Below are 13,172 nucleotides of genomic sequence, written 5' to 3' on the forward strand. Positions count from 1 at the left end.
GCATCCTGTTGCTGCTCAGTAGATCCTGTGTACTTGTATAGTGGCATTGGTACTATTGTGGATTCTGCGTCCAAGTCAAAATGTACAGAATGTATTGAGTGTGATGGGAAGGTTAGTGAAGGACGGCTAGATGGGACTGCATCGGTCTTCTCTTATTTAGAAGAGCACTGATTTCTTCTCATATGGAGCCTTCAAAAGTAAGTCAGTCTGCACTTTCTCTGGCCTGGCTGTGAAGACTGTGGAGCTCATGCAACACTATGAGCTGTAACTATGTCAAGGTAAATTGCCCTCTGCTTTCCATCTGCCTGCGGTAAGGTATGTGGATCGGTGGCCTCTTGAGCTGAATATGTGCTCACGGTCAAAGCAGTTTTCCGTTTCAAAGCAGGCTTAGACATCTAGGGCACAAATGACTCATTGCAATTGTTTCATCCTCGAGGGCTATCAGATTTTTGAAACTGTATTTTGGCATTGAATGTCTAACTCCTGTTGGTAGTGCTAAGTGCTGAGTTTTTTTACAGCTCCAGCATGTTAGGCAAGGAGGGTCGCTCTGGGGGCCATTCCTCAGCACGGATGTGTAGCTCCTTTCAAGGTCGATCTCCAGGGCGAAGATCCTCTGTGTGTGAGTGGGGTGTGTCATTTCGAAGCCAAGGGTGTTTTCCTAGCCCCTAGAGCCAAGCCCAAGAAATCATGGTGTTGTCTTTGTTATTGGTCTACTGGAGACATCTGTTATCCTGAGTCAGAATCCTTGGGGGCAGGTACAGAAACTGGACTTCAGAAGCCAATAAGGAGTTGTTGGTTTACCGGGTGATCTTTGGTGCGATCAATATAAAAAGAGAGGGTCCTTTTTGGGTCCAAATTATGGCATTTCTCCTCCTACTTAGAAGGGTGAAGTGGAGCCAAAAAAGTGAGCAGAATGATGTTCTGGTATTCATGAATAGGAGTGACCACCTTTGGCAGAAAAGAGGCATGTTTCCGGAGGACCAGTTTGTCTGGGTAGATGTTAGTGTATGGAGGGTTAACGGACAGAGCTTGAAGCTTTTTGACCTTCCTGGTCAATGTAATTGCTACGTGAAAGACTGTTTCCAGAGTCAGCCACAAATGGTAAATGTGCAAGCACTCTTCAACAATGTCAAGACTAGATTGAGATGGCATTGTACCATAACAAATGGAGTGTGAGGAAAGAAATGCTGTAAACCCTTTAGAAACAACAGGTGATTTGAACAAAGAGGGTTGGTCCGGCGGATTCAGAAAAGCTGAAACATAACCTTCAACAGTGCCCAGAACAAGGCCTTGCTTGGCAAACAAAAGAACAAACTAACACATTTGACAAGGACACGGGAGGGGGGAGGGGGGGGGGGGGGGTCGATGGCTCATATGGGGCTCTTTGGCAGGATTTTAAAACCGGGAACTCAAGAGCAGGTATTAGTTTTTAGAGATGATCCAGACCTAGAACCTATCATGAACAGATACCCGTATGTTTTCTCTGGCGAGTTGGGTAGGATATTGGGGTTCAAAATCATTGGGAAGGAGGGAGCCAGGCCAGTCAAGCATAAGCTCGGAAGTGTGCCTTTTAGTATTTCCAAAGATCTAAAGAAGGAGCTAGACATGCTGTGCAAAAAGGGTATAATCGAACCAGTTGAGTCTTCACTGTGGTTGTCACCCTTGGTTGTGGCTCGCAACCACAGTGGGGAGTTGAGGGGTGTGTGTGTGTGGACCTTTGCTGTTTAAATATGGGTAGACACACATCCGTTGCCCAACATCTCAGAACTGTTGGCAGGATTGAAGGAGGCCAAAGTAGTTTCCAGGCTGAACTTAGCATCAGCCTATCACCAGATAGAACTGGATGATGAGTCTAAGCACCTCATAGCATGTGTCCCCTTTTGGAACATACCAGTACAGCTGCATGCTGCTTGGGTTGGCTTCAGCAGCCTCGGTATTTCAGAGAGTTATGATTAACATGATTAAGGGTATACACAGAAAATCTATATTCCAGGATGATGTCTTGATCTATTCCTCAGACAGACAATCTCAAGACAAGAACTTGAACGAAGTGCTGAACAGATTTAAAACACAAGGAGTTGTACTCAGGAGAGAAAAATGTGCTTTCCTCACAGACAAAGTGGAATACTTGAGACACTTAATTACCAGTCAGGGAATTAACCCTAAACCCAGCTTACTGCAGAGTATTAATTAGGCTAAACCACCAGTTGACAAGCCTAAAGTCATTTCTTGGCTTATGCAAATTTTATTCTAGGTTTATACAGAATTATGAAACGCAATTGAGGCCATTGTTTAGTATGTTGCGTTCGAGTGGAGCAAGGAGTGTCAAGAAGTGTTTTAGTGGGTAAAAGAGCAATTGACATCACCCAGTCTTAAAGCATTAGGATCCAGAGCTCCAGTGTGTCCTTACTGTTGATGCAAGCAATGTGGGGTTGGGTGCAGTGCTCAGCCAGTTAAAAGATTACCAAATTCAGACTATTCTGTATGCATCTAGAGTTTTGTCTGACACAGAAAAACAATACTCTGGGATCAAGAAAAAGATGTTAGCCTGTTGGTGGACTATCATGAAATTTAGGAACGATGTGTGGGGCAAACACCTTGTGATTCAGATTGATCATAAACCCTTGATCTACATCCTGAGTGGGAAGAATTTTAAAGGTTTTACACCATGCACTGCACGACTCTCGACTAAGATGACTGCACCAGAATACATTCCAGGTGTGAAAAATGTTTGGGCTGATTTCTTATCAGATTGGGTAGAGGATGAAAAGGAATTGAGTTTGTGGGACGACAAAGAGAATTACATTATGGCAGATGTTGATTTACCCTTAGTTTGAGCTATTACGGAGCAGGATTGGCAGAAGGTGCTGAAAAAAGATTCCACTGTAGGCCTGGTCATGAAATATATTGGGACAGGTTGGCCAAAGGAGAGACATCTTGATTTTGACCTTAAGACATTTGTCAAGGTAGCAGAGGAGCTATCTGTGGAGGATGGTCTACTATTGAGGGCTGACAAGTTTATTCCACCCATTGCTTTGAGAAATACTATTATTGTGGGTGCCATGAAGGTCACTTAGGGGCGACTAGGACTAAACGGCGTGTGAGGTTGTCTTTCTGGTGGTCTGCAATGGATCGTGAAATTGATCACGTGGTCAAAGAATATGTGAGCTGTTCCAGCTGTGACAAGTCAATGAAATTAAGAGCACATCCCTTATGTCATATCGAATTACTCACTGGACCTTGGAAAACAATTGGCATCAACATTGTAGGACCATTCCACTCATTAGCCAGTACTTTTAGATTTGTACCAGTCATAATAGATCACTGTATTAAATAGCCTGAAATAAAGGTCGTAGGTGAGGTAACATCTAAAGTGGTTGTGGAATTTTCGAAAGAAGTCTTCTGAAGGAGGGATTTCCAGCTACACCGGTTTCAGACAATGGGGTCCAGGTATTTTCAGGAGATTTGAAAAGGTTACTAGATGAGAGTGGCATAAAGCATCTTAGGATTTCCTTATACCATCCCCAAATGAATGTTCTCGTTGAGAGAATGAACAATGTGTTAGGGGACTGCATGCAATGGGCAATTGCTAATAAGTTTATAGTTGCTAATGCGGGGAGGAATATGCTTTGATTTTACCGTACCACCCATCATGTTGCAACAGGGGTCTCCCCGTTGGAATTGTTGCGTGGGAGAAGGTTTACCACATGGTTTTGCCCAGCATGGATGAATACATGGGAGAGGTCTGGACAAGAAAAAATGTCAGATGACAGTGTCGGGGAAAGAGTTTTCCGAATGCAAAAAAAAAATAATAATAATTAAAAAAAAAATAATAATAAAAAAAAATATATATATATATATATATATATATATATATATATATATATATATATATATATATATATATATATATATATTTTGATGATAGAAACAGAGTCAAGACAGCAAATTTCAAGGTTGGTGATATGGTTCATGTGTGTAAACCTATTCATGTCTCCAAAGGGGGAACCAGATTTGGTGTTCCTGTCACGGTCATGAAAATGAATGGGAGTAGTGCGAGAGTGGGAGGTGGCTAGTGGTGGAACAGTAAGAGTGTGGTGAGAGCGAACAGTGGTAAAAACAAATTGGTAGGAGAAAGGAGCGATCCTATGTTTTTTAAATCTAAGATAGAAAACAGCACAGGAGATGCAGGTTCTCCTGGCCAAAATCTTCTGCTGGCTGACCTAAAACAAGAACTTGGTCTACGACACAGCGTTAGAGTAAGAAAGGTAACTGCACGGTTCAGAAAAACGGCTAGTACAGAACACGCTTTTAGATTAAATTATCTTTTGACTCATTTATTTCTATTATACTGTTTTTAATCAGTTTTTATTTTCCATTTCTATATTATTATTTACTATGATAATAGTTAACATGTGCCTTTCATTTTCAACGGTAAAAGTATTATACAAATGCTGGTTCTAAATCCACATAATGTCGCTCAAAGTAAGGAAACAAACCAAGAAAGCTTCTTTAGAGAGTGACGGACATTAACATATCCCTATAACTAAGAAGAGACAGCAAAAGTAAAATCTGCAAACAAAACGGGGAATTCATCACCCGTGACCAAATAAATGCGAAGTGTAATTAATTAGATAGTAGAATGACTGGACCATGTTGTATGTTATACATTTGGTCTGCTGTTCTGCAGGTCATATGGTTTTGTATAATGTAACTAGGTACTGTATGCCGAATACAATATATGTACTATCTCTGCTGGGCTTTGCCCATTTTGTACCTTGGAAAATGAATAAAGATTTGTTGTTAAAAAGAAAAAAGAATTCCTGGACCTTGCACAGAAGCTATAAGTGAAAGAATGTTGGATATCTCAGCATAACAGGTGCCACAGTGGTAAGAAATCAAGAGTGACGGGGACAGACCCATACTGAATCTTTTGAGTTGACTATAAAGATGTACACCTTATTCTGAATATTAAAACATCGTTACGTCCTTAGCACCAACCAATATGCTGAAACTTTTTAGTATCAAAAACATTGCTGCCGTAAGCTGAAGAAAGGTTTAGAATAAACTACTATCTTAAGTAAAACCTTGAAAAAATATGATTCTGAGCCTCATTTAGATTTGGGAGGGAACAGAAAATCCTCCAAATTCTGTAACAAACTCTAAATACAGAGTAAAATCCATTTGCTAAATTTAATCTACAATACTATCTATATGGTTGGTGGTGGATTCTAATCCATATTTAGAGTTTTCCCTAGAAACGTGAGCAAGTTCAGTTCCCTTCAAACTTTAAATGAGTTAATTGGGAATGTATATGCATGCAAGTCCAAAATTCACAACACTCCGGAAAGGATACAGCGTCTAAACAATGCGGGGTAGTTCCAAATCTGGACCTACAGCCACTGAACTGGTACGAAAACAAATAAAAAGACATTATGGACGTGCTTCAATCAGAAAAAAAAAAAAGAATATTGCTACAGGCAAGTAACTGTTTCCATGTAGCAGTCCAAGAGACTGCAGCGTTTCAGAAATGTGCAGTTATTTCTCTGCAGCTTTTTCATTTAGTGAGGACATTAAGCAGATAAGCATCAGGTCTCAAAATTATTCCAGTTGCAGTAAGCCAGGGAGACCATGGGTGTCAGCAATGTCTGACAGCACGCACAAATGAAAAAGCAATATTGTTTCAGTGAGGCAAAAACTCTGTACAGTAGTTGTGAAGAAAAGTGAAAATGGTCAGAGAAAATATGATGCTGGAAAGAGCATCTAAAGCTGATGTGCAAAATATCTGAAATAGCTACAATGACTGGAGCTTACTGTGCTCATTTAGTGATGCTGTAGTGTAATAGACCCAAGCGTGCATGGGCTACTAAGGTGAGCTGCTATATAAAGGTTCGGGCAAACCAGTGCATCTGTAAAATAAATAATATGGAAAACGTTTGTCTTTCAGTAAATGAGAAACCAGATTCTAGAAAAGAGGGATGCTCTGTTCCAGAATCCAGTCAGACACAACAAAAAGAGCAGTGAGAGTAAGCCTACAGCTTACAGAATAAGAATACTGTGCTGAGCTGGATTCAAATCCATAGGAAAGTTTGAGATGAACAGTGGGAAGCTGTTTTTGAGTGAACCTTGGTTAACTGCGAAGCACTCACCATTCTGCAATGCTCTTGTGTGAACGGATGACTGATGTCTCAATGTCGATGGGGTGATATCTCATGCCTCTCAGCTCCAGTGTTTCATCCAATGATCCCACCACATACAAGGCATCATGTCTCTCTGGAAAGAAGCATACACATTGCCAGTCTCCTCAAAGATACTAATGGTACACGGAGATAAATGTATTAATGGTACACAGCAATAAAAGTCAGCAGGTGATGTATTTCTACCACTGTAGTGACAGTGCTTCATTCTATAGTGATGGTGGATGTGTTTACAGTCTGGTAGGTGTTGTAACTGATCACAAAGCTCCAGCATCTTCTCTGCACACTGATGGAACTCAGGGATCTGGTGTATGTTCTCTGCAGTTACTGGTCCCAACCATCCGGTGAGAACACGGTACAGAGACTGAAAGACCATCTTTGGTATATTCTATACAGCCATTGATCTCGTCGCCAGTGTTCTGTGGAGAGACTGATCGCATAGTGTGAATGTACTTTTTAGTACAGTTGTTTCAATAACTCTAGTGTGCGTTCTGTACACTGATGGATTTCTGATCTCTGTTTTATTCTGTACAGTAAGTGTTTCTCGTGGGTCTATTCCGTTTTCTTTCCACTGACTGGCTGCATTGCTGTAGCAATTATGAATGGGGTTTCAATTTTATCAGTAATCAAGCCCATAGCTCTGATGGGTTTTCTGTACAGTGGTTGATCAATTACCTCTTGTATACTTTAAACAGAGTGATTCAACAGGCCTGTGTTTTCTGTGCAATGACCGATTTCTTGGTACTTTTCTATTCAGTGACTGATCCCAAGTCTCTGGGATGTACTGTGGACAGTAAGTGATTCTATAACTGGTGTATTTCGTCCTGGGTACATATTCTGTAGTGATTGAACCAACAGCCTCTGCTTGTCTCCTGTACAGTGAATAGTTCAGTAGCTGCAGTTTGTCTTTTGTACACCATAGCTCTGATGTGTTTTCTATATATTGCTGATTCCTCTTCTCTGGTGTTCCAGTCAGAGATTTATGCCGGAGATCTGGAGTGTTCTGTAGTGATTAATGCCACAGATTTAGTGTGCACCGTCATGTGATTTATCGCATGGCTGTGCACGTTCTATACAGTGACTGTTCAGAATGATCAACTCCTGAGATCTGGTGTGTTTGTTCTTTACAGTGGTTGATCCCTCATCTGTACACAGATATACTCTCTGGGTTTGTGATCAGCACATTAATTGATCACATAACTCTAGTGGGTTTTCTGCATGGTGATTAATCCTATGCTTCTGGTGGATCAAGGTTATAGCAATTAATGCCATGGATCGGGTGTGTGTTTTGTGCTGTGATTGGTCCCACATCTCTAGTAGTCTGCACAACGATTCATAACATGGCTCTAGTTTGCTTTGTATACTGATTTTGCATTCATCCCTATTCTTGTCTGTACACCAGCTGATGCCAAAGCTCTGTTGTGTTCATTATGGTGGCTGGTCCAAGCTTCTGTGCCAAACAAGTTGTGACACTGATTGATCTTATTGCTGTGGTGTTCCATACAGTGATTGCTACCACCGCTTGTGACATGAACCCATTTAAGTTCCATACAATGCTGATTTCCAGTTTAATTGACTTCAAAATCTTCTTACCTCCACTGGCATCAGTCAGTTCTGTCCTGCGGAGAAAGCCCAGGTACCCTGTGCGGGCCCAGACTGTCTGTGTGTCCCCAAAGCTCAGCCTGGCATTGAAGTGGTCTGCATGTAGCGCCTCTTCTCCATACACGGTATGGTATCCTGTAGCATTGTGAGGGCTACTCACCCAAATCTGAAAAAGGAAGAACTCTATTTGAGTCGACAGGAATATAACATCAGTACCATCTTGTAGGAAGCTGACTCTGTATATACTATACCAAAGTAAGGTATAGTGTGCAGAGTCCAGTGGAACCCCATAGGTAGGCAGATGTAAAATTATATAATACCTTACTCTCTATTTGTGGTAGTGTGGGTGAGCAGTAAAATATTACTTGGTTATTTTATTTCTAGAACAAAGCCAAGCCTGGTGTAGGTAAGTGACATAACACTTTGCAAGATTTATGCAGTGAAATATAGTTGAATACAGGTTCAAATGCAGTGGATTGATTTACAGGCAAGTCAATAATCAAAATTGTAATGACAAACTCCCAGACCATATACTCTTTACGGCTTTACTGCACTTACAATGTCTATGAATAGACTTAGGCACTGTAGGAGTATGTGCTCATGCAACTGTACCCTCACCAGTGGTATAGTTCACCCAGCAAGAGGGGTGTCTTACCTATACCGTAGGCAGAGGGTTGCAGGCATGGCACACAGGAATACGTGCCAAGTCGACTCTTCACTTTTCTCTGCATCAAAACAGGCAGCCTGCAATGGCAGTGTGTGTGTGTTAAGGTACAGGACCTCAAAGGTGGCACAATATGCCAGTGCCCCATAAAGAATGCTCTTTATAAAACACCACGGGCAGGCCATTGCCGCCTGGTGCCTTGCTGCTAGGAAGGGAGCGTATTGTACTCTCAAGTATTGTGCGCAGGGCAACAACCGGGCCACAGGGCCTCCTGTGTATGGGTGCTTGCTCGTCCGACAGCGGTTGCAGAGCACCCCATCTTTATTCCCGGCTCACTGGCACACCCACTGAGCAATTCCCAATGAGTAGCAGAGCTCTAAACAAACACTAATATTCACTGCGCCACGAAAATCTCAAGCAAGAAGTGCCATACAGTATAGCATGAAGTGTGGAATTATATTAAAACCCTGTTATAAAAGAAAACCTAGGTGAGTTAGTGATAGGGTGGGAAAGTGCAATTAGGGCAGTACAGTGTTTTGGGTTACAAATATTCAAAGCGTGGGGTATAGTCAAAGAGATTGCAACTGAATGACAATGATTTTGGTTAAGTGCAGAGCTTCGGTCACCATTTTGTAATTTCTGCAACTAAGCCAGTAAACACAGTTAAGCAAGCTATACAGTAATGAAGAACAAGTTACTTACCTTCGTTAACAATATATCTGTAAGAGACCTAGATTAGTTATGGATTCTTCACCTTAGAATTACCCCCAGGCGTCAGACAGGATCCGGAGAATTTTTCTTCAGCAGTACCCCTGCGTGTCGGTGGGTGGCGTCGGTTGACTATGCGTTAGTCGTTGGCGTCGTGGTCGCCAGAATGACATTGCAGTATCTACTTAGACGCCGACCCTGCTGGCTGACAGCTCTTTACACGACATTCCACGCCAGAAGCACGAGCCATGCAAGACACTGACCACTGGTGCACAAAACTAGGGCCCTGAAAGGAAGTCCCTTACCCTATAAGTCAGTCCGCAGAATGGGGAGGATGGGTGGGGCGGTGAGGAATCCATAACTAATCTAGGTCTCTTACAGATATATCGTTACCAAAGGTAAGTAACTTGTTCACCTGAAAGAGACAATTAGTTATGGATTCCTCACCTTAGAATAGATACCCCAGCAATACCAACCGTGGAGGTAGGTCTGCGAACCAAGCTCACACCAGAAAGTCCTGGATAACTGAACAGTCATAGAAGCGGTCTCGCCGGACTTGGCTATCCAGTAGTGTTTGGTAAACAGGTGCATTGAAGCCCACATAGCTGCCTGGCAGATGTCATTGAGGGGGACTCCACGTCCCAAAGCAGTAGTGGCTGCCGTCACCCTGGTGGAATGGGCGCGCAACCCCACTGGAGGTTCCTTTTTCCGCTAAGGAGTTGCAGATTTTTATGCAAAGAATGACCCATAGCGAGATGGTTCGTTTTTGCACGACCTGACCTTTCTTGGTGCCCACGTAGCCAACCAAGAGCTGATCATCCACCCGGAATTGTTTTGTGCGATCCAGATAGAATGAAAGCGCACGTTTTGGATCCTGGCGGTGGAGCCTCTCCTCCTCTTTAGAAGGATGCGGAGGTGGAAAGAATGTTGGCAAAGTGATGGTCTGTCCTATGTGGAAAGAGGTAACCACATTGGGAAGGAAAGAAGGCCTAGTGCGAAGGACAACTTTGTCCGGATGAACAGGCAGGAAAGGAGGTTTTGAAGAAAGGGCCTGAAGCTCACTCATCCTGCGGGAAGAGGTGATGGAGGACAGTTATGCAGCGGCTCGAAAGGAGCGCACATCAGGTAGGTCAGAACCAAGTTCAAGTTCCACTGAGGCATTACAAAAGGAATTGGAGGAAACAAGTGAGTAATGCCCTTAAGGAAGCGATTTACAATAGGGGACTTGAAAAGAGATGGCTTATCAGGAAGCTGAAGAAAGGCTGAGATAGCCGAAAGATAGCCTTTCAAGGTGCCCAGAGCAGAGCCCTTCTGGGACAAAGAAAGAAGGAAGAGGAGAACCTCCGAAAGAGGTGCAGAAAGGGTATCCACAGCCTTTGCTGCACACCATGCCACAAATTTGTTCCATCTACAGGCGTATACCGTTTTGGTGGAGGGATGCCTGGCTGCCAAGATAACGTTGGAGACTTTGGGAGGAAAGTCAAAAGCTGTCAACTGTCGCCGCTCAAGGTCCACGCAAGGAGGTGGAGGCTGGACAGGTTCGGGTGGCGGACCGTCCACTGCTGCTGCGACAGAAGATCCTCCCGAAGGGGCAGTCTGATCCAAGAATCAATGGCCATGTGCAGAAGCTTGGGATACCAGACTCTTTGTGCCCAGTCCAGAGCCACAAGAATGAATTGGGCCTGGTCACGCTTGATCGTCTTCAGTACTCTGGACAGAAGTGGTATAGTTGGAAAGGTGTATAGAAGACCGCAACTCCACTTGCGACGAAAAGCGTCGCCTAGCGGGTGCCGCCTTGGTAATTCCAACGTGCAGAATTGCTGAAATTGAGCGTTCTCTTCAGTGGCGAATAGATCTAACTAAGGCTCCCCCCACCGCTGAAAGAGACCTTGCACCGCCCCGAGTGAAGACACCATTCGTGATCCATCATGCACCGGCGACTGAGTTCGTCCACCCTGGTGTTTAGAGAACCTGCCAGGTGTTTAACCACCAGGGACATGCCCTGATGTTCCAGCTACTTCCAGAGACGAAGTGCCTCCTGGCTCTCGGACCACGACCCCACCCCGCCCTGTTTGTTCCAGTAACCACATGGCGGTGTTGATGTCCGTGAACACCTGCACTACTCTCCCTTTGACAGAAGGAAGGAATGCCTTCAGTGCAAGATGGATCGCCCGAAGCTCGAGAAGGTTGATGTGGAGCCTGGACTCCGCCGGAGACCAGAGGCCTTTGATCTTCGCCTCTCCCATGTGGCCGCCCCACCCCACCCCAGAAGTGAGGCATCTGTCACCACTGTGAACTCTGGTTGGGGAAGGGAGAGGGATCTGCCATTGACCCAATCCTGGTTCGTTAGCCACCACGTCAATTGGTGTGCAGTGCCATCCGAGATCTGGACGCAATCGGAAAGAGCCCGCATAGGCCAACTAGAGTAGTCCAGCAGCAGGATGCAGGAGGCCATGGGGCCCAGTAGCCGCAGGGTCATTCTGACCGAAACCCGGGATAAAGGCTAAAAGATCGGAATCATAGCCCGAACATCCAGGACTCGCTGCTCGGGAGGATAAGCCCGAAACTGAGCTGTGTCCAGAATCGCTCTGATGAAGAGGAACTTCTGAGAGGGAATCAGATGAGACTTCGACACACTGATGATGAACCCCAGTGAATGCAGGTCGGTCGTAGTCTGGAGGTGGGTGACTAAAGCCTGGGGTGAACCCGCCTTCAACAGTCAGTCGTCGAGATAGGGAAAGACCGGAACCCCTTATCTGTGCAGATGAGCGGCAACCACCACCATCACTTTCGTGAACACCCGAGTGGCGCTGGTAAGACCAAAAGGGAGCACAGGAAACTGAAAGTTCTCTTGGCCTACCGTGAACCGTAGGTAACGCCGATGGGCTGGCAGGACAGGAATGTGAAAATAAGAGTCCTGCAAGTCTAACGCTACCATCCAATCTCCAGGGTTGAAGGCACACAGGACCTGAGCCAGTGTCAACATCTTGAACTTCTCCTTCCGGAGGAAGCGGTTGACGTTCCTGAGATCCAAGATAGGATGCAGGCCCTTGTCCTTCTTGGGCACCAGAAAGTAGTGGGAATAACAACCACTCCCTACTTCTGGCCCAAGAACGCACTCGATGGCCCCTTTGGCCAAGAGGGCCGTGACTTCCTTTTGGAGAATGGCCTGGTGATCCTCTGACATGCGATGGCATTGAGCTGGCATGGATGAGGGGTGGTAGTCTCGAAGGGGAGGGAGTAGCCCCTTCAGACTATCTGCAAAACCCACCTGTCCGACGTGATGTTGAGCCAGTGGGGGAGGTGATGGCGAGTCCTTCCGCCCACTGGTGATTGGTGGCCCTGAAAGGTCGGACTAGGAGGGTTTGGAGGCTGCTGCAGAGAGGGCTTCTGCAGAGGGGGCCCCTCCCATCCCACGGCGGTGGGATCCAAATCCCTGGCCACGCAGAGGCTGGACAGCTTGCGCAGGCCTGTGGCTCTGGCCGGAACATTGCGGGGCACCCCTTCCATAGCCACGAAAGGGGCGAAAAGCAGACTGCGCTGGGCAGGAGGTGGAAGCAAGGCCCAAGGATCTGGCCGTAGCCCTAGAATCCTTAAAGCCCTCAAGCGCGTTGTCTGCCTTGTCGCAATGGCCATCAAAGGGTGTTGCAGGGATTCTGCTCATGCACAGAACTATGCACAGGAAACCAGGACCTCAGAGAATTGTGGTGTACCAAAAACTCACCTCAGAACCCAGAACCCCTATCCGACCAGCATCAGTGTCCCATTCGTTATCCGTATCATCACGGAGGTCCCAATGTATAGACAACCCAGAACAAGCGACTTAGAGTACTCCCAGGAATGGTGGGAATCAGAAATACCTGTTCGTAATTATTCACATATCAGTCCACAACAAGAGTAATCAGTGACACGGTAAAGTTTAAAAGGTTTATTTTATAAACTACGTGTCCTAAGATGCAGTACTTTGGCTAACATAAGCAGACAAATGATTAAAATCAAAA

General features: G+C 44.9%; 1 protein-coding gene across 6 annotated transcripts in view; it reads right to left on the reverse strand.

Moving 5' to 3' along the window:
* DIP2A (DIP2 acetate--CoA ligase A) overlaps positions 1-13,172 on the reverse strand; it is an 879,263-nt gene that overhangs the window by 19,058 nt on the left and 847,033 nt on the right. For all 6 annotated transcript variants that reach the window (XM_085645155.1, XM_085645153.1, XM_085645151.1 and 3 more), the window contains 2 exons: positions 7,791-7,965; positions 6,150-6,273 (listed from right to left, as the gene is read on the reverse strand). In XM_085645155.1, coding sequence (XP_085501281.1) covers positions 6,150-6,273; positions 7,791-7,965 — 299 coding nt within the window. The remainder of the gene's footprint in view (positions 1-6,149; positions 6,274-7,790; positions 7,966-13,172) is intronic.

Source organism: Triturus cristatus, chromosome 3_1 (assembly GCF_964204655.1).
Source record: "Triturus cristatus chromosome 3_1, aTriCri1.1, whole genome shotgun sequence".
Classification (NCBI taxonomy): Eukaryota; Metazoa; Chordata; class Amphibia; order Caudata; family Salamandridae; genus Triturus; species Triturus cristatus.